Below are 25,647 nucleotides of genomic sequence, written 5' to 3'. Positions count from 1 at the left end.
TCCAGCTGTGGGGTCCGCTGGCCCCCAACGTTGGGTTTCTGGTGAAAATTATATATATATTACAACTGGTTGGCACTTCCATGACAACTAAACTGGAATAAATTGGAATATTACAGACATTAACCTGTCTGCCCTTAAAGGACATCCAAAGGTTACCGCTGCAGAGTCCTGCTCTCACATGGAAGCCACGCGTAATTACGTGTTGTAACGCCACACCCCGATAATTATGTTATTTCGTAACTCTGGTCTATTAGATTAATCCTTAACGCTGTATTTCAGCCTTAACCCTTTGTGTTAACCAGCAGTAGCATGGATTGACAGAGATGCTTCTGGAGTCAGACTGCAAATATAAAAGTATACCTGCCAAGCAAACAGGGTGGCAGTGATTTGATCCATACATTATATTCACGTACACCAAACAGGGCAGCAAGTGGATAATCTTTTTTTTGATTCAAAGCGGATCGGTGGTTATTTTAAAGGGTTAACAAGCTCCACGCAGTTTGGAAGATGGGGAAAAGGAGAAAAAAAAAAACATTTTGCAGTCTTACAAACTTATTATACCGAAACCCTCATAAGACGTCGAGGACTAAACACGCGATTAAAGTCCCTGCACCATGTTCAACAATTACTAAAGTGCCCAGAATGTAAAAGTGGTCGTTAAGTGGAACGAGGAGGACAGGCAGATGGCTGACTGATGCCGCTCCATTACAGTTCATGTTATAATTCTTGAAGTGCCGGTGCGTTACGGGGAAAAATGCGCACACCAGCACTCCAAGAGTCAGTGAAACACATACACACAATTTAACATCAAGAGATAGTGGGAACGAGTGACTGTTTCAGGGTGACACTCAATAGAGACAAGATGTGGTTGACAAACGAGAATTCCTTGGTGGCTCCCTGTGTCCGTCTCAGAAACCACCCGAGACAGCACGGGGGCCGGAATAGAGTGCGACTCACTGTGTATTACTTTGAACCCAACTTTTTAGTCAAGGAGGACCTTTTCCTTTCCCTTGACGGTGAAAATGCTTTGGAAGCAAGACGAACAAAACTGCCCGTAGCAGCTCCAACAAGGAAGGTTTCACCAAGAGTTCACATCGAAAATCTAGATCATAAAGCAGGAATGAAACGAAGAAGAAAAGAAAAAAAAATCCACCAGCCTGCTGGCTTTTGAAATAATTGCGCAGTTTTACGAGCGACGGTGCGAACGGTCAAGCCGGATGGAGACCTGGGAGGCAGGAACCGTGGCCAGCACAGGTGACCTCCGGTGACAGCAGCCTCTTAGGTCTTTAGTTTGGTGGAACGTCGTGCAGAGAGATTCCAGTACAGAATAAGTGGACCTTCCTCATCTGACCAGAGATGCCAGAGACCCACGTAGGGGTTGCACTGTCCAGCCGTGCCACCCCGGAGCTTGTTCCCTAAACGATTTTCACAGTCCTGCTGTTTTGTTTTTTTTCTCTTCATTCTCCTAAGGAAGTCCACAGCACCGCTGTGTCTCGTTACCCCTTCCCGCGGAGTCCTTAGGAGTTAAATACAGACCAGCTGTGTTATGTGACCCCCCTACTTGAGGGTGTCTACAGACCAGCTGTATTACACGGCCCCTGCCAGAGGGTGCCTTATTGCCTTAACAGTCCCGCTGTTTAACATATTTAGGGATTTGCTTCTGTTCTGCACTGGCTTCTTTCTGTAGCTTGTGGCGAGGTCGTTAAGGAGAAAGTCGTTAAGCCGGGCTGTGAGGAGCAATGGAATAGTACCGTGTAGTAAGAGGAGGCAGAAAGGCTGACCTGTTCGCTCACTGTGAACCCCAGTAAATATATACATTATACAGCAAACACCAAAATGATGAGGTTGCAGATCCAGGAACTTTGGGTGACGCGGACATTTTTTTTTTCTGCATTACTGCGGCGGGCTAGATTTAAACTCAACCTAAAGCTTAAAGGTTAATAAACTGCAGGCTAATATCCCAGAAATGAATCTGTTAACCCAAGATTCCAGAAAGGCTGCATTTTCAGTGAAATTTAAAAGCTGGAGTGCCTTAACCCATGACTGCCTTTGCAGTTAAGGCTCACTTGTGTTTGATTTTTTGATATTTGAGAATTGTAGCCTGACCTGTGATTATCTGTAAAAATTTCCTAGCTGTATGCAGATAAATCAATGAGATGCTGCCATTAACCCCTTAATGACAAAGCCCGTACATGTACGGGCTCAAAATGCATTGTTTTCAATGGGATTAGGGACCGCCCATTGTCCTTAAGGGGTTAAACTTTATGTCTGGGACAGGGAGTGTATCGTTTTTGTTGCCAGGAACACTTATTAACCTATTCCCTTATTTTCCTGCCTCCAAAGATGGTTGTCTTCTGTGGACTGATAAGAGCTCCTGGATCTGCAACGTCACGTCGCGGTGCACATATAATTCTATTAATGTTCCCTGCAACGTTTTGCCTACAAACCACCGCTCAAAAAAGTAACCAGATACGAAGGGAAAGTGTTAGCTTAAAGTGGTATGCAGGGAAAAGATGCTTGGCCCCAGCTCATGGGATGCTTGGCCCCAGCTCACGGCAGTAAGGAGCTGTGAGTGGAGTCTGGAATGCTGAGCATTTGGAGTCAGCGGCTCTTTCAGAAGCCTGGTTAGATTCACAGTGATTAGAAGCAGGCGGATTTGCCGACACACACTGGATAGCAGAAACGTGAGGGAGTCGTGGACATCATCTGGACGAGTGCCAGGAGCGGACCTGAGCGAGGGAGGCCTATGGTGGGATCCAACCCTACAAAGCACAAAGCCTGATGCGTCCTGTCTCTTCTCATCCGCGGAGAAGCCCCAGCTTCGTCACCCGGAATGGTAACATTTAGATTCTGGGAGTGCTGTCTGGTTCCACAGGACTTAGTGGATTTCAATCACCACTGGCTCAAACACTCCGGCAGAGATCCTAAAAGGGAGACAGAAAAGGGCATTTATACAAGAAGTTCTTACATACTACTTGCTTGGCGGCAGCGAATCCCACTCCATATACATAAGGTGACATTTTTTACCATATTAGGTTCACGTAATTTAGTTCAATCTACCTGAGAGAACTTGGCATGGGAACCTGGCTGTTTTACGGATAGCATACACTTCAAATGCCGCAAGCGAATCAAAGAACGCGCACGCCCAAGAGGCACAATATACACTGCGTAGACTCGAGGAAGTCCATGAAGTTAGTATTTATAGGTTAAGTTAAAGAACTGCCTTGTATGGCCTCCTAGCACTAAAAGTGTTATATGACCCAGGTGTTGAGTAAAAAAGTCACTAATGTGGACTATGGGAAAGCAAAAGAAATTTCCCATGGGAATCCTGTGATGTTTAAACCAAAGGAATGCAATTAGCTGCCCCGCGGAAAACCACCCCGGAAGGCAAGGATGTTACCGAGGCGATCAGAATCAGATGAAACGTTTAAACTCCTCTCTAGTATGGAAGTGAATATTTAGCATTTATGCTTCCCATACTTTTCAAGCAGCATTTATAAGACCATGAAACAAATGTACTTTCTTGTTTGTGTTTATTAAAAAAAAAAACCCTTGCTTGTCTTTTTCTCTCTAGCTAATAGATTTAAACAGACTGCAATCTGACCCTTTCTCATGCTGTCATCGAGTTCCTCTCATAGCTCTTGTAGCGAGAGAAGCCTGACTTTACTCCGGCTTACTTTTGGACAAAAAACCCCCAAAAAACATCAGATCTTTCTTGCTTGACTTCAACTTCCATGATCCTCCAAAAACCTTATGCCGGCTAATGGCTGACAATAGCCATGAGTAACTGCTGGGGAGATACAATATATGAACAAAAGTATTGGGACACACCTCTGAATTACTGGAATCAGCGAAGGGAAATCTTAATGCTTCAGCATACCAAGACATTTTGGACAAGGCTCTGCTTCCGACCTTGTGGGAACAGTTTAGGGAAGATCGGTTTCTATTCCAGCATGACTGAGCCCCAGTAAAGCAAGCGCCATAAAGACATGGTGGGATGAGTTTGGGGTGGGAGAACTCGACCGGCCGCACAGAGCCCTGACCTCAACCCCATCGAACACCTTTGGGATGAACTGGAACAGAGATTGGGAGCCGGGCGTCTCGTCCAACATCAGTGCCTGACCTCACAAATACTCTACTGGATGAATGGGGAAAAATCCCACAGAAACTCCCCAAAATCTTGTGGAAAACCTTCCCAGAAGAGCGGAAAGGGGGACCAACGACATATTAATGTCTATGTATTTAGAATGCGATGTCCTCAAAGTCCCGGTTGGTGTAATGGTCAAGTGTCCCAATACTTTTGTCCATATAGTGTACCTTTTAGTCACCCATATTCCATTCACCTAGTGACAGATACAGCCAGAGTTGCATAATCTTTAGCACTTGCCGAAAAAGCCTCAAAGTGCGTGAAAGCCTGTTAGACTAGTATTTGTCTAATGTCGGGCTTACAGATCTGTAGGACATTGAAGCTGTTTACCTGTTAACCAGCTGTATCCCGCTTAACGTGGTTGACCCGTCTCTGCTTACAAACAGCCTCAGGTGACTGTCTAAATAAAAAGAGAGATACAAAGCTGTGAGAGAAACCTATACGCGAGATACTGGGAAATGAACAAGGCATGAAGATATTGGTCTATGGTTTACTATTACACACAGTGGTGCTTTGGCAATAAAAGCAAGGGAGGGATGGAGACAAAATTAATGTGGGTATCCTTAAAATAAACCTGAAATAAAAACGAAACAGCACTGCCAAGCACACCCTCTACCACACACATTCATAAAGGCAGACAGAATTACTGGATCTCAGCCTGGAATAAAAAGTGATGTCATTTAATATTGTTATCATCACAAGGGGCAAGAGCTGACAACAAGCCCTGGCCTGAACTTTGCTGTTGGAGGTAAAAAGTCAGCTTTCTGTGATAGCCACCTGGGCTTTTTGGCCGATCTCCCCCTTCTCCGTTCCAGAGTTAAAAGCTGCAGCCACTACTCGCTACAGACTGTTCCTGTAGATGACTGCGGATACACATCCATCAGGTGAAACGGCATTCCCGACTGTTATTCATATGACAGGGCAGGGAGAGGATACAGCTAGTACTACAGGGACAGCCATCGACCCAAAAGGATCACAGCAAAGGTAACGAGCATTTAGAGAATGCAAAGGGAAGGGTTAATGAGGTAAAGGACGGTTTAACAGTACCTTTAGGGTACATTTAAACACAAACCTATGGATCTTCTTAGTCTGACTCGCTTACCTTCATTGTTGCTGACATCTGTAAAGTCCTGACTTTGCATGATCTTCTCCACAATGTCATCAGCATCAATTCTGGTGTCATCTACCCTATTTGGGTGACTTTCCACGGAATCTTTCTTTCTCCTGCACGAGTATAAAAAATAAAAAGAACTTAAAAATAAAACTATAAAAAAAGGAGATGTTTGTTTAAAAAAGAGAAAGCTTCAAGAGTTGTGTAACAATGGAAATGACACACAAAATCCCACCGAACAACAGGAACACACATTCAAACTCAAATTTCAGTAAAATAAGTACATTTCAGTAAATTGATTTCAATAACAGCATTAAGGTATCTACTTAGGCACTCTCTTACTCCACGTTCTATCCAGAAAGACACATTTTGTGTTTGTTGTGCAAAGTAAAAGTCATCTAATCATAGCAACCAACAGAATGCTCCTGCTTATTGAAGAATTCCACTGGTCATTATGGTTTTAACATCCATTTAAAATTTTTAAGAATGGCTTAAAAAAAAAAAACCTAAACTTTGACATGACAGCATTAATAAATTATGCCTCAGGGCAGTATGGAGCGTATAATATGATCCGTCACTAAAAAGCCAAAACAGAAAGTCACGCGCTGTTCTGTGTCAACGGGACTTGGCTCGAGAGACCAGGGAGCACTCATCCAAAATTCCAGTCTGACTCAGGCAGGGCTGAGTCACATCAAAAGTTCCACAGAGCAGCTCAGAACGGAGAGGAACACTCACAGCCCTGTCACGGGCTTGACATTTGAAAGACAGGGTATGTTTTGTAGTCTTGCATCTGCAGAGAGCTTGGGTGGTGTAAAAATTACATCTCAGCTACCGATAAAATAATTAAATAGTAAAATAATTATGTTACTTAGCGGTCATGGGTCTGCCAGACTTGAGGCCGAATCACATTAGGCAAATTAAACCGGAAAAGGATTAAAGTCCTCAGTATTGGTCATCAGCTAACCTGATACAGGACCTACTCAAGTGAGCACAGCTGGAACAGTCAGTTTCTTATAATCGCTGAACAACATCCCTGAGGTATTGAAGTAGCCACCTGTACTGGTTGAAGAACTTTAGGATGTGCCATTAGGGTACTTCATTGATACAGTTAATAGTACTTCCTTTTTTTTTTTTTGAAGAGGAACTAACATCAATGGTTAAAAATGAACCATGCCGCTAATTGCTATACCCTACCGTGACTGTCTGTCTAAGTTAATCGGGGGTCTCAAAGGCCGAGGAGGCTTCTCAGGCTTAGATTCTCTCTCATCAGGTCCATCGTTTGTGAGGCTGACTCCTCCAGAGGCGCTGGAGCTGGTGGACGTGTTTCGTCTATGAGTCAAATCCGACACACTGGAACAGCGGGAGTGTTCAGAGCTGTGGCCTGCAAAGACACGTAAGGCCTTCAATAATCAAGGCAAAATTCAACAGGAACAAAGCATCTGCTTAGATATATTAATAGATTTAATAAAGTAAAAATATTCTTTATATGATAGTATATAAAGTTTATCCCTTCCACATCGAGAACTCTCCATCTTGGTTCTATGCAGCTCCTTACAAGAGAAACAGAGGAGGTTTCCAACCAACCACCAAGGGATGTTGGCCAACAGGCACTGCCCCATCTACACTTACATAAAGGGACCACAAAACAAGAATAAGCGTGCTTTATAGAGCTTTATTTTCCATCATAGTCACTTTAGAGTGCTGTCTTTTTTTTGTACAGCTATTTCAGTTGGGAGGTGCTAACGCCTACAGTTCCACCAAAATTTGGTGTCTAATTCAACATGCTCCTCAGGGTATGATAGACATCGACATTGTGCCTTAAATACTAGAATGAGCGTTTTCCCTAAACTGGGAGCCACTGCAGTTTGTATATAAAGATTTGGCAGACATTCCGTCCTTCTGAGAAAGTAACACATTAATTACCAGATACTTTGGATTGTTGGCTGGCCTGGCTGGAGTTCCGAGAATGTCCAGAGTGGGACGTTTCCTCCGGACTTGAAAGATTTTGATCTGTTTCTTCAAAAACCCCTAGAATGTTAAATAAATAAAAAAAAACAAAAAAAAAAAACATACATGAGAGATGAAGAAATAACACGCTGGTAGTAAGAATACAGCTGGTGTATCTGGCGTCAGTCCCAGAATCATTGGCTACAAAATTCTGGAATGTATTGTTGGAATTGAAGGTGATTATTCAGAGGAGGGCACATGGAGTAGGCAAGTCATCTTACCCGAGCTGAGTATGGCCTGTCGACTCCGGTTCTGCCGCACTGTGCCGCTGGTGGAACGCACTGTACCCTCACCTTTGCAGGTCATCTGTAGCGAAGAGTCTTGACCTGGAGCAGAAACGGTTTTGGCTGTAGAAGGAGGTCTGGAAAATAAATTAAGTTTAGTCAACAAACTTGTTAAGCTAAATTTCAGGATTTTTTTTTTTTTTGTTTGAATATGTTTATAAAATTACAGTTACTTACGTTTTGAAACAGGGGTCCCCAGACAGCAGCGACATGCCAATGGTGACCTGCCAAAGAAAGGGGTACTGTTTACACGGAGAGGGTTTGGGTTCAGAAATAGAATATAGAGAAGGGAAGATAGCAAAAAGAATGTGATGAGAGGAAAAAGAGTATGTGACAGTGTTGTTGGTCAGGGGAAAAAAGAAAACCGGGAGAAGAACTGTGGCTGGTCAAGCAGGATAAGATAAGCTGGGGGAGACCTGGGATAGGTGTGACAGAGAGACTGTCTTCATAACGAAGAAGGTGTCAACCAGCGGGTCTTGTATAGGTAGGAAAAGTGAATGATAAAAGAACAGGGGAAGACAGCGCAGTGGCCTATGTTACCTTCAGAATGGAGTTGTCCTGCCTGGTGTTCCTTGTATCATATCCTTCCAGCAGGCAGCGGCGTCCGGTGGAGCCAGAGCCAGCAAATTCAGCCAGGTTCAAATCGGCAAAGCCCAGCTGCAAACGCGAACACAAAAGACGTGGTTATTTATCATGGAGGCAGGTAAACCGAACGCATCTAAAGCAGCACCTCTGCAGAGCGCGTCACGCCTCCCTAAATCTTTTAACAAGGAGATTGGAAACGGTGCTATTATCAAACGACGCTCAGTGCAGTCCTAATCTGGGGTGTTAAAGCGTTCTCTTTGACTCACACCCAGCACCAGACCTCAAAAAACCTTCCGGGTATGTCTCAGACCTTGACCTAAACTCTTAGGGTTTTAATCTCGACGGGGACGGGCAACTCCCTTACCTTGGTCTCAAAGGTATTTTGACGGATTGTTTCAAGCTGATGAAGCCCTGTGCTACAAGTAGCTTTAGTCATTATATAGAGAAATATGCTGGGCTTCGCAGGAGTGTGCGGGACAATGATTTTATAGGGAAAGTTTAATGCCCCAACAAAGAAGAATGCATTTTAAATAGCTGGAGGAGTGGGGGAGGGGTGGATGTATATGGGGGGGATTCTGCAGGATCTCCCTGTGCATTAGTAAGGGGGACACCATATCAAGTGCATGCGATGGTTGGAGCGTCCCTTTATATACGGATACCCTCAGTAAGCTTCCGCACCACTTCCAGACTGCGTCACGCTGTATTATTGGCACCGTGCCCCTGATATCCACCACCCTGGCAGGAAACCCGTGGAGGAAGAGGCCGGTGCTGGAAGGATGCTCTACCCTGAGCGTCTTCCTCCAAGCTGCTGACCCTGGTTTTTTTCTGTTCTTTGCTGTTTGACTTTGTGACAAACTCACGTGGAGCGCTAACCCTTCCTGCACCGTAGGAATCGGCAGCGCAACAATCCTTTCTGGTTTGTTTTCGCAGCCCTGTAAACACTCATAGCCCACCGAGATTACTATAACCCAGCGCACGTCCGAGTGACTAACTGGACAGCTATGGATGACAAATGCAAGCGACCTGGATGGTGTAGGTGGAAAGGCTTCCACGTTGTGACATCAGGACCGTAAAGCAACGAGAACAAATCTACATGTAGGACTGAAAATCAAAGCAAGCATTTAACCCTATAGCTGCCATGTGTGTCAATAATGCTGTTTTTGTATTTCACATATAGTAGGAAATGGGGCATTCTACGTTATAAGTTCCAGGGAGAGGACTGGGAATGAGTATCTGAGAGATTGATGGCCTCCCCTCTTACCTTTGAAAATGTTTTTCCACCCTTTAGTTCCTGTAACAGGAAAAGACAGATTATGATTTCCATTGTGACAGCACACAGTAAACATCATGAACTTCACGTCACCAAACACTTCATGGACAGCTGTTATATGGGCTTGAGCCTGGGAAGGAACGGTCTGCTAAACTGCACGCGAGGTCCCTGGCGATGGGTTAAATAATTCTGTCGCATTCAAATCTCTGCGGTATAGACGGCAACCCACATAATCACACACGCACCGCATCGAATACAAAGCAACTCACACGCAGCGCCTCACATCATAGAAAAAGCATCCCACGCAACGCAGAAATACCACATACCCTGCCAACACCACACAGATCTCGCCACGGCTTATTCCATTAACACGCAACGGACATAAATCTATCACACATGCCGAGAACAGCAATAAACAGAAACGGAATGAAACATATGGCCGGGGTATTTCTGAAAACACACAATGCACGAAAAACAGTGATTTCCGTTTGAATGAGTTGGACTGGAAGCAGGTGACGCAGGACCGGTGGTGCTGACTGCTCACCGTGATCCCTGGAAATGTGCCTGGTAATTTCAGCCACAATTATATATATACTTTTAGTGAAACGGTCCAAAAATGAACAAATAAATAAATGCCATTGTGGAGTACAAGGCCCCTTCAGCTCAGATTCAAATCCCCTGTTGGGTGTATAGGGGGGGGGGGATACTGTTTAGGGAACATGACCAAAGATTTGCCCCTGGACATGCAAACACCAAAAGTCTCCCTTACCCCCCGGATCACATGCGGGGCGGACGCTCACCTTGCGTACAGAGACTCTGCAGATGCACGGGTCCAGCACGCCGGTTGCCGGATTGGCGCTCATTTTGCAGACAAAGGTCAGCTTCTTATTCCAGCGCACGCAGTTTTCTTGCACTTCTTCCCTGCATTTGGGGTGAGAGTTGACAAGATAAGCCAAAGAGCGGTAACTATTAGCAGGTTAACCAGCCAAGAACCAATATAACATACAGTTACGCTTCTCGTTTGGGCGTTATGAATAACGGAGTCCAAAATTAATAGGTGGTGTGGCCAATGGCAGATGATAAATACGAAAAACCGCCTTTATTTATAAATTCTATCGCATCGTACGTCATTCCATCTGAGGAGGAGACCTCTAATGTCCGTATGCGGCTTTACATCTTTTTCTATGTTGGCTCAATAAAAGTTATCAACTAACACCAGTTTAAAAAAATATGCATTTTCATTATTTCTGTCACTACACAAAACCACAAGACTTTGTAATTTTGTAATTGCTTTTTGAAAAAGCCCAATAAAAAACGAAACGTAAAAATTCCGGAACAATGAGGTCTGATGTGAAAATGCGGCTCTGCTGCCACACCAGCTGCCTTAAAAAAGGAGAAGTAGAAAAGAAATACATCCCGATCCGGTTATCTTTAATAATATACATACTTTACACAAAACAGTAACATCATCTGGCGCTTGCTTAATTCTGCCCAAGATCCTGACCGACAGACCCTGGCATTCCCCCTGCTTATCTCATTCATTATGACCGGTAATTGTTAATCGCACTAAATGTTGGCTTCTTTTTGTTTATTTCCGCCTGGTGACAAAGTTCACGATGAACGGCAAACCGCGGAAACGTGACAGCAGGTGACGGGAGGCCGCCGAGTCGTGTCTAAGCAGGACTTCCTTGAGGAACCTGATAAGGCCAATGAACCCATGAGAACCCACCAGGCAGCTAGCGGCAAGTACAGGGGCTGAGAAGAACATCTCGATCCCAGCGACTGCTTCAACCTCTGCTGTCCTTCTCTATAAATTGTGGCCTTTGCTAGGAATCGGTGGGTGATTTCCAATCTCAGGTGAGAAATACTCCCGTCAGACGGCCGGCAGAGCCCCTGCTCTCAGCACGATCCTCCGCATGATGCAGCCACCGTGACGGGTCATCCAAAGACCATTAGAGTAGTCAATGGAGCATCACGGGCAGCACAATTATTATTATTAAATAAATTATGATAATACATTTTGGGTTCATTTATATACCATGTGTACCAAATTAAGGTGAAACTGAGAATACTAAAAGTAGAGCCGAAGAGAGAGAGGCTATAAAGCGTCACATGAAACTATTCTACCGGCACTAGGAACGCTTATAAAAGAAGTGAGCGATATATAACGAATATTCATTTACGCATGTTTATTTCATGATCTGTGACACAAATAGGAACCTTCATTGCCTTCACAATAAGTCTTACTCATTCTGGGACTTTACTGTCTCTTTAACAATCACATGAACGTCAAGCAATAAAAAGAAGATTAAAAACAGAAAAACGGATGCCTCAAATTCTAGCAACGAAAGGGGTTAAGCTGTTCAAGCTCTGATCAGGGAGGGGAAATAAATATCTACCCCTATCTATCTTATTATCCTTTAAGCAACAAAGATAAGATAAGGGCAACGTGATGCAACCGGCCATCGGGGACCCAGCGAAGCGTAAACAGGAGCCTACGTCGCCCTCCCTCCGCTGCTAAGGGACACACTTGGGTGCATGGGGAGAGTCGGCTAATGAGCATCTGAAACAGAATCAATATAAACATCATGTCTGTTCGCAGGAAGAACGTGTGATGGAAAATGTGAGGGAACAAAAAAAAAAGTCTTAAAGTTCAGCAGCGAAACTGGTCGGTTAGAGAAAGAAGCCAAGGATATGGGGCTAAGATCAAACCAGAGCCTGCGCAGCACTAAAACATGTTGATGTGACATCATATAGAAGCGATTACATCTCGAGACCCCGGTGTTTATATCCGTCCTTGTGCAATCTAGAACCTTGACCAGTTTCCCTGCTAGTATGAGAACAATGCACGGTCCTCGCTTTAGAATTCCATATGTTAATTCCTAATAACAATCAATAAATAAGATTTGTACACATGGGGACAGAACCCTGGTGAAGAAAGGTGATTCTTATTCCGTGTAAGATGTTAAGCTATCTACATCAGATCATATATAACAATATTAATGACCCAAAGATACAGCATCTCGCGGACCGGTGACTTGAGACGGAGACGTTTGGTCCTACAGAGCCTGAAGCTGACTTAGCAAACCAGATCCTTAATACCTTTGAGTGGACTAACATAGTAATAATACTTTACGCTTGAAGCACAAGGCTTTTCGTGTGGACGTCTTACACAAAGAGCTATTGTGACAGTTTTTGATATAATTAGCACAAGACATAACAGTTTCAATTGTTTCTCCGGTGATGTCAAGGCCGACTCCATAGATGCGCTAAAACATGGCTGGGAACGTTGGTCTGAAGTGTTATTAGAAGTCATGAGAGATCTAGAACTGTAAACATAATACCTTAGATGTGTGTGTGTGTGTGTGTGTGGGGGGGTATTTATGTCCCCCGCGTAATCAAACAGGTTCTCTCAGGCAGATATACCCAGCTGATCTCCTTCCAAATCAACAGTATTTTTTTTTAAGAGGTGGACAATCCAGATTCCTAGGGCTGCGAGGAGGAACAAATTGCCAATGAACACATTCCTCAAATTCTTCACGGATTGCAGAAGGTCAAAGTCCGACCTCAGAGAGCAGGAGAAAGGACAGGACATTGAAATGTGAGACTAGAAAAAAAAAAGCCTTTTCTGTGGTTTGCAGCGAACAGGAAGCCGGTATAGAGAAGTGAGACGGGGTTCCATGCTCTTGTTAAGAAAAGTGAAGCGATAGAACACCCCTATTTCACTATTTTATCTAGAAGCATGTATACACTCATATAAAGATGCATTTCCCGTAAGTAAGGTAAGTTCTCTGTAGACTGGTAGTTTCTAGGCCAACGAGTTTAGAAAAGGAAGGATGCGATGCAGGTAAGATAATAAAAGACGCATTAGGGAATACGTGCAAGTAGAAGATAACTGTTAATTGTAACATTTAGTATAAAGTTGTTTAAAGAAAAGTATATGATCATACATATACACCGAGTCCAAACCGCATGATATGAACATATTCAGACATTCTACCTGTTACCGACCGCCGGGATCCATCCAGAAAAGGTTGGCCTATTCAAGATTCTTACAGAAGCGAATCTTTGATGATTGGAAACACCATAAACACAGCAATCTTACTGCCCCCCTCTAGCCTGTTTCGGTCCTATGTGTGGGATCTTTTTTTTTGGCCTAGCCTGTTTGGGAAAACAAAGCCACATTATGGACAAGCTGGATGGAATTTCTCCAAACTACTTGCAGAACAATAACAGCCCCCTCCTCCTGCTGGAGAACACAAAGGGACGTCAAGGAGGATGCCACAATCCCCTCAGTGTGACCGAGCGGACCTGAGGGGGCAGCTGCCTGGTACGGGACCACTGGGAGCGGCAGAGCGGGGATCCCTGTACTCGCAGATGGGGCCATGGGAAATATCTACTCAGGAACGCTCCTGCTCCCAAACAGCAGGTGCTCCATTAACTGCTCCGACGGTGGCTCGGTCTCACCAAGTGTAATGAACCTCGCTCTCGGAGGCTTAGCGTACATCTTTACAAAGTTCCTACATTATTCATCGAACGTCGCCTTTTCCATTTAAAGTGACAGCGCTGCCTCAAAACATCTCTGGATGTAAAAACAGCCTTGATACTGTAGAGATCCTTATACTTTACACAGTGTAAGAAAAATGAAATAATCTAACAACTAAGGAACGTCTCCACAAACGCGTGGCTCCAACATGCACTTTACGTGTAAAGAGGGCTTGGACCTTTCAGCCTTTGCTGATGTTCTATATGTCACCTTATTAGAGGAGGAGGATTCCAGGATAAGAATGCATTGATATGCAGATTTTGGTGAGTAATGACAATAGTATGGATTATACGACCTGTACAGTACTGCACCAGAGGACAGGTCACAATGGTGACACAGCAAGCAACATTGTTACTTAACCTGTCTGTCGGCCACAGGTTTGTGGCACGTGATACATAATTAACTTTCTTTCTTCTCGGATTCCTTTCAAAGATGCCCTGAACTCCTATCATACCATCCGGCCCTGAACCTGAGCGTTCCGGAGCCATGTCTTCGTTCAGCTTCCGTATATACACCTTTCCAGTGGACCTTTGAATCGGGGTCATGAAGCAGGAGGGGGCTGGGTACAATCACAAAGAGGTGACAGATGGGTACAAAAGGACAATATGAATGCAAAGGAGATGTTCTTACATTTCAAGAATTAGGGATTAGCAAACTGTAACACCATAGCACGAGCGCGGGATCTGGCCAACCTAACTCGTGCTCAGCACAAAGCTTCGAAACTATCCTCCACCCGTCTCATGGCATAGAAAGGGTTATAGGGAGATTGCGCAAAGAGATTTTCTGGTTACCATGGTGATTTGAGCTGTACTGGAACTGTGCTGCTGTTTCACCTTTTTTTCCCCTTTCTTTGGGTATTTAGCACCAAAATAGCTGGAGATAACAAAGCACTGGGCCCACGCGGATGGAGGAGGAGGCTTTGCACTGGTGCTGGGGCTTTACAAGGTGCAGGGCTGTGTTGCGCTAATTGCATTCAGATGTTTGGCTCTCGCCTTCTCCCTCCAAGCCCCCCATGTCGGTGTCAGATTTCAGTCGGTACATTTCTTAGCGCTTCCATTCTGATCTGGAGGGGTTAGGCCCAGATCTCTATGCTAGACCTTGCTAAAAAAAAAAAAAAAGGGGGGGGGCAATCAGTGGTTCTCCAGCTTGGAATAGACTACAGCCCCCCCCATGAACCATGGATTATGAGATTTAGAGTGGGTTATTAGATGGAAAGCTACTAGTTCTCTAGAAACACAGACTTTGACAGAGAATAGGACCCATCTAGTCCAACATTCATTCATACTTGACCTATGCCATGCATGGTTAAATTCCCTAACTGCCTCTACCACTCCTGATGGGAGGCTGTTCCATTATCTACCACTCTCTCAGTAAAGTAAGACTTTCTTACAATACTTCTAAGACTCTGACTCTCTAGTTTTAGATCATTGCCCCTTGTGACATTTCTCCAAAAACTTCCTTCCTGTACTTTGTTCAATGATTAACTTTTTATTTACATAGCGCCAACAATTTCCACAGCGCTTCTTACAATAGGTGAAGCTAAGATTCTGATCTGCAGGGTGAGATCCAGACTTTCTTCAGTTCTTTCCCAGTATTAATACATTTACAATGAAGAAAAGCAGGTAAGAAAGCTGAAACATGGGACTGGCGGCGCGGCACACTCCCCCTTCAACCACTTTTTCCTTAGTGTGGGGCTAGCCCTGCATGAAACGTCAGCGGGACCGCCGACTGATGCCAACGGGACTGCCGACTGATGCCAATGGAACAGCCTCCCCAAAAAAGAGGGCTCCAGGTAGCTTGAGCCTGAATGCTCCCAGGTATGCCTAATAATGAACAGCCCATTATAAACTGCTGATAGCCCATGATACCAAGCTAGCCATTATACAAGCAAACGGTGATGTCACAAGTGCACAATATTACCAAAGTGCATCGGTTTAAGCCACTTGAGTAAGAAAGAAAAAAGCATGAACAGGAACAGAAGAAGCCAGAGAGATTAAGGCAAGCCGAGGATCCAAACCACTTTACGGTTAGCTTTTGGTTAATTCTGGAGAGGGCTGTTCTCTGGGACACGCATACAATTCGTTTCTGGTGTGTCATGCAACACGCTTCATTTAGCTGCCTACCATAAAATTATTATGATTTTGCAATTTCAAGGAAAGCCGTGTCCAGACAGAGAAAAAAATTAGGTAATAAAATTTATCAGATGATTTGCATATTCCCAAAGGGAAAGTTTTACGTGGGGTTCCCCCCGTTCTATACATTTCCTTTTTCACATTAGCACAGGCTGAAGGCTACCTGTATATACGGTCTCGCTGCACCACCGCGTGCGCTATTATCCACCCCTTAGGATGTAGTCCATACAGTTCCATACTTCATGTGTTTATTAACACTCCAAGCGACTTGGATCAATAAATGGCTTCTTTCCACAGCCATGATGGGTTCCAGTGGAGAAAGGCGACTCAAGTGCCAGCGGTAGGCACTACTTTTATTGCTCTGGTTAAGCTGGGGCTCCCAGACCATTTAGGACCAGAGAGGACTTGTTTCTCTCTTTGAATCGGGCTATGCCCAGCATTTATGTGACTCGTGACAGGTCAGGGTCTCTCAAAGTCCTTCTGCCGAGATGTTTTCACGGTCTTAACGGGACCCAGAATCTCTGCCGCAGATCTTGGTAGGAAGTAGAAACTAAACATAGTAGCACCCCTTCCTATCAAAGTCAGCTCCCTATAGACATCATATGGAACGCTGCAGGGCACAAGCTACGGGCAAACCCTTCTTCAGTCCAGGAGAGATTTTACTTTAGGGAACACGCATCTTGCCAGTCATCAGGTTTCCTATAAATCCTCGGTAGCGTGTGAGTTTTTGTGAATGCACGTAGGTGTTGATACGTGTAGGAGAGCAGCGGAGGGGGTGGCCCAGCTCGCTAGTTTGATAGGGACTGCACATTCCTGAGATAAGCTCCCCCAGGCCCGAGGTTCGGGGGCCGGATAGCAGGAAGGATTCTTATGATAAAGCCAGCAACTTCCCAAACAACAGGAAGTCAGGGAGGAAGGACAAGAGGACTGAGATGTTGTGGGACTTTTCCCTGGGTTTGGACACCTCTAGCAAAGCATTAATGATACCCAGCTCACCTGCATCACATACACACTACCATTCAAAAGTTTGGGGTCACTTACAAATGTCCTCTTTTGTAAAGAAAAGCACATTTTGTTGGTTAAATTAACCTGATTTTTAATGGAAGGCCCTTTATCACTCCCATCACTCCTGTGTGTCAGTGACCCTTTATCACTCCCATCACTCCTGCGTTCCAATGGCCCTTTATCACTCCCATCACTCCTGTGTTCCAATGGCCCTTTATCACTCCCATCACTCCTGCGTTCCAATGGCCCTTTATCACTTCCATCACTCCTGTGTTCCAATGGCACGTTGTGTTCACTAATCCAAGTTTACGTTTAAAAGGCTAATTGATGGTTAGAAAACCCTTTTACAATTATGTTACAAATTTCCTTGTTTTCCATGAAAACAGCTGAGTGACCCTGAAACTTTACAACGTGCGTTCAAAGGTTTAATCACCTTTTTTTTTACCAGCACGTATCAGTCATATATCTATAGTTATCTTCAAGGAAACGCACTGATAAAACTATAACAATGGGCTATACATTCAGACTTGATACCTTTGCGGGAAACGACACAATGAATGAATACGATGATATGCTAATATCGCAAGGTACATCTAAGAACATGGCTTTGTTTAAAAAAAAGCCGACGAGCATTTATTGAAAGTAAAAGTAATAGGTTTGTCTACATTTGGGTTTAATGGCTTTATTTTATCGGACTGATAATATCATATATATATTTTTTTTAATTAGTGTGTTTCAGAATGAACGTGGCCTCACCATCCCAGTTGGCTGCAAATTCTAGTTGATGGAGGGAAGTCAAGCGTAGCGGGGAAAATAAACCTACCGTTAAGCAATCCATCCCCATCTGGCCACATCTGGTGTCTTTTAAGGTGACCAATCAGCCGTGTTTTCCACGACAAACGTGGGACGTATGAATTCACCGATGGGAATAGGTTATTTAGCGACACGCACCACACATACGGCAGGGCAGCACTCTACATGTGCTGATCGGCCGCACGGGAAATACGGGTCCTGGGGAAAAAAAAGGGCCGATACGATCGACCCAAGAGGACGTTTTTTTAAACAAGTCTTACGTTAGACAGCCAGAGGTGCCAATTAGTTCCACGACAGGTGGGCTGAAAGGAGCCCTGTGTACTAAACAGCTTTGACACCGCACTTTGTTTATATGTTACACAACTGATTGAATTCAAAGAGCCAAGTGAGATAGCAAATGTTTGCACGGAACACAACAGGCACACAATGACGACACGCAAAACCCAGAGGCGCTGGAGACTAGGTGGGTTTATTTTTTTATGGTGGTGTTTTAATCAACATGTGGTTAGAGATAACACGGATGATGCCGTACAAAGGGGTTAGTACGGCCCGCTGTTCTGCAGTCACGCAAGGATAGCCAACACTTCCCACGTGGAGCCATAAACTCCACACTCTGGCGTTCAATCTCTCCATTTGACATTGTGCCATAGAAAAAGAAGCGAGAAAATGTAACTGACACCAAAAGGTGATACTTAGCTTATACGCTAGCGTTCAAAGATCACTCCCATCACTCCTGTGTTCCGATGGCACGTTGTGTTCGCTGATCTAAGTTTAAGTTAAAAAGGCTAATTGATCGTCAGAAAACCCTTTTGCAATTATGTTACAGCCAGAAAACAGCAAAGTGACCCCAAACCTTTGAACAGTAGTATAATAAGGGGTGTAAGTGCTGAATAATGCAGAAGGCATCTCTTCTATTGATTACAGGATCAATTATTCAGTCTAACAAATAAAAATGGCTGTAATTTACATAAAAATTGATGGAAATCCTCCAAAAAACGGTATTTGTATTACTCAGCATAGTACGTAGCCAGCCCACAGTATCACATCACATTTATTCATGGACGTGGTATATAACTTGTGGCTCTATAGACCGAAATAATGGTGGCAGGAAAGACTATGCAACTTGTAAACGAAACAAAGGCTGCTCTTTTGCATAACAAACAAGGCCAAACCACAATGTTACACATAAACACACAAATATGAAAGTACTCATCCTACTTAAGGACAAAGTTACAGATCACACACATATATTTGCATATACATGCTGGTAATACGGTTCTAATCCCATTGTACAGCGCTATGGAATTTGATGGCACTATATAAAACAATAAATAATAAATAATAACTTTACCTTCTATACATTAGCGGCCCCCTAATCTGTATGACTATAACTATTGAGATGATTCCATGTATTACATGTGTCTAATATCATCATTAATAAATATGCATTGACTCTGGAGAAAGAACAACTTTGGTTTTTGATGGACACCAATTTGCCCCAATAATTCATTCGCCTTCCTTCCTCATTCCATTACCACTTCAGTGTTCCGGGGAAGACACGTATGATCGACGTTATATCGGAGAACTGCACGTACCAGATTAGGATTCCTTTCTGTGCATACAATTGCTAAACGTTTAAATCTGGCAAAGGTGCTACACCCTTCGCTGACGTGCGGAGAGAATCAAACAACAAATGTATCTGGTTTCCCTGGCAGGGGACCTTATGTACCTAAAAAACAAAAACCTTCAAGGTGAATGAGAAAGGACGTCAGAAAGAACGTCAGGTATTCCAGCCTGGTATCTAAGGATCTGAACATAGAGTGCAGAACCTATTATGTGTGATGAGCAGCCCTGCCAACACACCTCTGTAAACTCAGCACGTACTGAGCTTAGCAACATGTTCAGAAGCATAGCTAAATGGGACCAGAGACAACAACTGGACAATCTAGAGAGCTGGTTTTCCACACCTGATACATTTTGCTTTTTCGGGATAGCCTTGTACATATCCCAGACATGGCACGTCTACCGAACGACTATACCAGTTGCCTTGAGCTTTTCCCTTCGTTCCTCAACGTCAGATCTTCAAATCATGTGACCTTGCAGCGGACAAGAACTGATGTACTTCCCCCCCTTGGGTATTTCTGTGAATGTTCCCGCACAAAGATCTCAGAAGACTTAGCATTGCCAAGACTGATTTAATACAATACAGACCTTGCCAAACCCCAAGACCCAGAGTGTCCCGTTTTACATGGTATTAATATCTAGTGCTGGTAGTTGTCTCAGACGCTGAGCTCTCAATTGCTTAAAATTGGTTTGTGTCTTCTGTACTGTACTGTACCGCCAGCATCTGTTCTCCCCCTGTTCTCCGCCAGCATAGTTCTCCCCACTAGGACAGATAGAAGGTGCCGCAGCCCATTGGGACAGATATAGAAGGTGCCGCAGCCCATTGGGACAGATAGAAGGTGCCGCAGCCCATTGGGACAGATAAAGAAGGTGCCGCAGCCCATTGGGACAGATAAAGAAGGTGCCGCAGCCCATTAGGACAGATATAGAAGGTTCCGCAGCCCATTGGGACAGATAGAAGGTGCCGTGGCCCATTGGGACAGATAGAAGGTCCCGCGGCCCATTGGGACAGATAGAAGGTGCCGCGGCCCATTGGGACAGATAGAAGGTGCCGCGGCCCATTGGGACAGATAGAAGGTGCCGCGGCCCATTGGGACAGATAGAAGGTGCCGCGGCCCATTGGGACAGATAGAAAAGGTGCCGCAGCCCATTGGGACAGATAGAAGGTGCCGCGGCCCATTGGGACAGGTAGAAAAGGTGCCGCGCAGTAAGCGACTCACCTTTGGTTGTTGAATCCCTTTAAATAATGACTGTGCAACCCTTACTTTAAATACAACATAGAAAAGGTTCCTTTTGGATGTTTTTTTCTTCGAATATACAAAATGCTCACAGAAACGGTAAAGAGGATGTTTTCTGCTCGTTACAAAATGATCAAGAAATATATTATTTAAAAGAGGTCAAATATCAAGATCCCTGGCTTGGTCCTACCCGACAGCGGTGAAAACGCTACATAAGCGGACAGAAGAACGGAAGCACCTGCTGTCAGAACAGCTTGGGAAGAAATGAGTTAAAGCGTAGGAAGAATTTGCATTGGAAAACCCATATTTCAAGGAAATCATCTTCATTCCACTTTAACAAGGATGCCAAGGTTTCCACATCAGCAGAGTTGAGGTCCAAAGTTATGTTTTTGATACATAATGAGTAAAACATGGATCGCATATGGCAGATAATCTCCTTTTGAATCTCCGAAAGTAGAAACGCTACTACGTATCCAGTGCTACCAGCCGAGGACCATAAATGAGAAGCTGTTAACAGGAACAAATATTTTTCAGGGCTCGATGTGTTACGTAATTACCTGTTGTTGCAATAACACTTGCTAAGAAATGTTAAGAAATATTGCAGTGAGTTTTATAGGTTAAACCGCGTACACCCTTCTCGCAACGATCGCGCAGATGCCAATAAAAAGGTCGTTTATAACGAGTGGTACATTTTTTACAAAAACCCTAATAATAGGAGTGTCTGAGAAAAAAAAAAAAACATGCTAGGGTTGGGCAAATATGTATTAAATATAAGTCATGCAGCAGAGTAAAGTTTTAGGAGCCATTGCTGTCTTAAACCTTCTACGGAATCAAATAAAAAAAGGACCAAAGAATTTGCATTGAACACAAAAGGCAATGAAGAACCTAATTAAAAAAAAGAGGATGTAAGTGAGGACAATAATAGGACAATAGTGTTCTCCTGTGGTTAGAGCACCATTAACCCATTCACTTTCAGGGATAAGCCTTATTGCACTTGTCATGCCAATATATAGATATTATAAGCATGTGGCTTTTAACTTTTTATAATGTAAAGCCAGATTGACAAGTCGAGTATTGAGGTGTAATTTACACTGAAAGCACACGATATCTTCTTTCCTCTCATCTGATTTCTTGCCAGAATCTCAAAAATGTCTTTTTAGTTCTATAATCAACAACTTGGTAACAAGGCAACGCTGCTTGCAGGTTAGAAATGCCTGGAATGACAGATGTCTTCCTATGCAGACCGCCGCTGGCCGAGCCTTCCTCAGATGTGGAATGAACTAACAGGGGGAGTGAAGGCAGGTTGGGACCGGCAGGTACCGGCCTCACCTGTACAAACAGAGGCAAGGCCCATACATGTGCGCACGTGTACAGAACAACTTAACGCCAGTGAACTGCACGTCATGGAAATGTACACCGTTTCACCTGAGCAGGTACATTGAAAAAGCAACTATCCACCTGCTTGTGGACTACAACTCCCACCAGGCTAGTTAAGGCTGATGAGAGTTGTTCCGTGACAGCGATCCCGTTTGAGTGTGACGGCACTTGCACTGAACGCATGGCTAAAATAACTCATAACACAAACCTGTCAGCTTCATAGCTGTTTAGAGATTCCTTTCCGTGTCTGGTATCCTGTTTTATATTTTTTAGCTAGATCGTATTCTACTCGCATAGTTCTGAGCAGAGCAGCCTTTTGGGTCTGTGGCTGGCAGAACTTCAGCCGACTTGTCTCCTTCTGACAGCCTTTTTGTGGCAAAACGATGATGTTATGAATATTAATTATGCCGTGTTACTTACTTGATAGGTACAGTCTAAAAATAAGAAGTGTATTGGATTGCTAAAATCCCAGGGGGTTGCCGAGGGCCTTGAGTACCTCTTTATCATCTGGACTTCTAGTCTCACCACCAACTGCATGAGATGCTTACTCAAACTCAGATCGACACAATACTTAAAATGCTCCATTTCAATTAAGTCCTAATGCAAAGCAGACACATGACTTGTACTGAAACACATGTGGACTCGCCTGGTGTGCAGACAACAAAACCCTTAACCTCGTGACTTTAATATAAATCCTCAGCCTCTGTTTGCAGAGCCTACACTTCATAAACGCAACTCAACAGCATCTAGGTTTGAATTTCTTTTCGCTGCTTGTTTTGTTATTTTTTTAATTTAAAGATCAAGTCAGTGGAACAGAATGGACCGAGAACAAGAACCCAGATTTACGTACAATTAATTGAGCTATCACGTCGATCAGGAGGGACTGCGACCGCACAAAGTTCATGATTCCACCAACCCATCCCAGTACGACAGACCTGTTTATTGTTTCTAAATGGTCACATGCAGAACATTGATTCCCAACGTGGCCTGTACTTACCTACTGGAAAGGCAGACAAAATCCCCTCCATCCAGCAGCCTGACTTTACAGAAGAGGACGCCATTCACAAACGGGACAGCTGTCAGTTCTTCCAGTGTAAAGCTGGTCTGGAACTTAAATTTCTTCTTTTTGGTCAGGAAAGCCATGAGTGACCCCAAGACGGGAAAAAAAACAAAAAACCTCAAGTCGTCGGGTTTAAAAAAAGCAGATGGCTCGGGGTAGGAAGCAATGTTAGTCCTTGGATTTAAAGAAAAACAAAAAAAAAAATAAACTTAAGTTCAGAACTTACAAATATGGTTTTATTTATCTTCCGTCAACTTTGAAGTATCTGTGCCTGGGGTGTCCGAGCCTCCCTTGGGAATGAATGCCCCAAGATTTCACGGAGATGAAGAATCTTTGGAGCATCTCCAGGGGTAGAAGGAGAGGACCCGCAAGCTCCAAACCAGCAGAGATGGGGTCCTCAAAACTTTTCTCTCCAGCCCTTTTCCCTGTGAAAAGACGAAGGCGCTCTCCTCTCAGCAATAAGCGGTGATTATAGAGTCTATTACAAATCCCCGTTCTTTTTATTCGGCGGCTGTTGGTCGGTGGAGCGGCGGGACGAGGGAAGCTTGATGTCCTCCTGAGGCTGTGATCAGCAGGAATCTGAACTCAGCTGTATGCTGCTAAAGACTCCTCCTCTACCGGCTCTATGGGAGGTGGAGGGGGAGGAGAGCACTGATCACTGATTCCGGCACCCTTCTCAAGCGCACATCATCACCAGAGCTGCAACAAAACAAACACATCACTGTCTGGATGGAGAGAGAAAAAAATGACAGAAAAACACACAGAAGAGAAAAAAACTATCTGTTGGAAACAAAAACGTCAGCTGTTCCCAGATACAGATCTGTTACTTTCCATATCATTTTCCATCTACATTAAGATGCCTTATCACACGTATAGAAAATATGTTTTAATATGAAATCAATTGTTCGCAGGCCACAGGGAATAAAATCACACATATATATATATATATATATATATATATATATATATATATATATATATATATACACACACACACACACACACACTATATATATATATATTCAAACAAGAAGAAAAAAAAATCCTTGAGCACTACAGGGAAAGCTTCACAAGTTAAATGCCAGAAGAGGCTAATGCGGGACGAAAAGGGTTAACGTCGACATGCTCCCTGAAATGTTTTTAACAATTTAATGCCCCTAGTGGCTAAAATAGGATCTCATCGCCGGATTTTACCACAAAAGGTATAAATATAGAGGCACGAGGACATGTCTCTGGGTATAGGAGAGCAGAGCATGATGAATCTTCGGGGACACGCAAACACGCGTGTTTCTGTTTGTATATCCGAAAGACTGTGAACACGCTAAGTTTGTAGGTGGATACAGGGAAGGGCCTATAGGTGACGGTATAACATGCGCGATGATAAGTAATGCTGGGAAGCGCGTCACATGTCGGCCACTATATGAGAACCGGATAATGCAACCGTCTGTACCCGTTACCGGCCGATCCTATTCCTCATCAATAGTACAAAGACCATACAAACCGTGCAGCCCGAGACTGATACACAAGCCACGCGGAGCACAGCTTATTGACGTGGTTCCAGTCTATGCCTAACCGGTATGAAAATCAAGATCCCCTTGTTTAAATAGCCCCTTTTTTGAACTGATCCGTTGCTTAGTTCTCTTGTTTACAAAGGGTTAGGCATGTGGAAAAGAGAAGAAGCAATAGAAAAAAAATCGAAGACAGACCCTGTACTTAAAACCATTACGTATTAGATCTGCATTATAATCTCCCCCGTTTACCCTCCACTGCCAGCATCCGAGCGGCATAATAATCTGCAGCATGCAGGACGGACAAAGGCTCCCCTTGTACTCCTCCACCCGCAGCCTCCATAATAGCGAGGCTTTAAAACGTTATTAAAGGCCGAGCAGAATACCTTTTTAGATTTATATCTAAATTTGTCGGCAGATCGGACCCATTCGGCCCGTCTAGTCACCCGTTTCTCCTGCTGTAAAGACTCAAACCTTAATCAGTCGTCCCATGCGTGTTTAAATTCACCGTACTAAACTCTACCACTTCTGCTGGGAGGCTGTTCCACTTGGTGGTTTATGAGAGCCTAATATAATAACGTCATATCATGAAGCTTGAGATGCGGTTGTTAAATGAGATTATTAGAACCGTTTACTTCCTGGGCACATTGGATGAAATTATTATTGCCAGGCTTGTTACGTGTATTGACTTTTGGCTTGAAAGGAGTGATGAGAGTTGCAGCGATGAAGCAGCAGAACGGTTACGGACTACCCTCCATCATTGTTCACATATACCTTAAAGACACAGTCTAGACCCGGGGGCCTGTGAGGTTTATACAACCGTTTATGAGCCGTGTCAAGAACGAAATTACAAGCAATTGTCTATTTAGTCTGCAAATACCCCCGCGCTGTGCCAGAACTAGAGAAATACCCCCGCGCTGTGCCAGAACTAGAGAAATACC

General features: G+C 44.0%; 1 protein-coding gene across 1 annotated transcript; it reads right to left on the bottom strand.

Annotated features, from left to right (window-relative positions):
• Nucleotides 1–2,878: 2,878 nt before the first annotated feature.
• Nucleotides 2,879–23,281, bottom strand: LOC149284843 (early estrogen-induced gene 1 protein-like). The gene is made up of 11 exons (XM_089496119.1): nt 23,136–23,281; nt 10,205–10,325; nt 9,396–9,425; nt 8,090–8,206; nt 7,727–7,773; nt 7,487–7,626; nt 7,182–7,286; nt 6,453–6,639; nt 5,250–5,371; nt 4,478–4,547; nt 2,879–2,924 (listed from the first exon to the last, which is right to left on the bottom strand). The coding sequence occupies exons 1-11, from the start codon at nt 23,279–23,281 to the stop codon at nt 2,879–2,881; spliced, it is 1,131 nt and encodes a 376-aa protein (XP_089352245.1).
• Nucleotides 23,282–25,647: the final 2,366 nt, after the last annotated feature.

Source organism: Sceloporus occidentalis, unplaced genomic scaffold (assembly GCF_023333645.1).
Source record: "Sceloporus occidentalis isolate IW3139 unplaced genomic scaffold, rSceOcc1.0.p SCAF_87, whole genome shotgun sequence".
Lineage (NCBI taxonomy): Eukaryota > Metazoa > Chordata > Lepidosauria > Squamata > Phrynosomatidae > Sceloporus > Sceloporus occidentalis.
This window is presented reverse-complemented; position numbering and strand designations above follow the sequence as displayed.

What these genes read in the sequence shown, in the direction of transcription:
- LOC149284843 (XM_089496119.1), bottom strand. Translation starts at nt 23,281, where the DNA reads ATGGCTTTCCTGACCAAAAAGAAGAAATTTAAGTTCCAGACCAGCTTT. An exon ending in GTGGAAAAACATTTTCAAAG is followed by an intron (nt 8,207 to 9,395) that starts GTAAGAGGGGAG and finishes TCGCGTTTGCAG; the next exon opens with CTGGGCTTTGCCGATTTGAA. An exon ending in AGGACAACTCCATTCTGAAG is followed by an intron (nt 7,774 to 8,089) that starts GTAACATAGGCC and finishes TTTCTTTGGCAG; the next exon opens with GTCACCATTGGCATGTCGCT.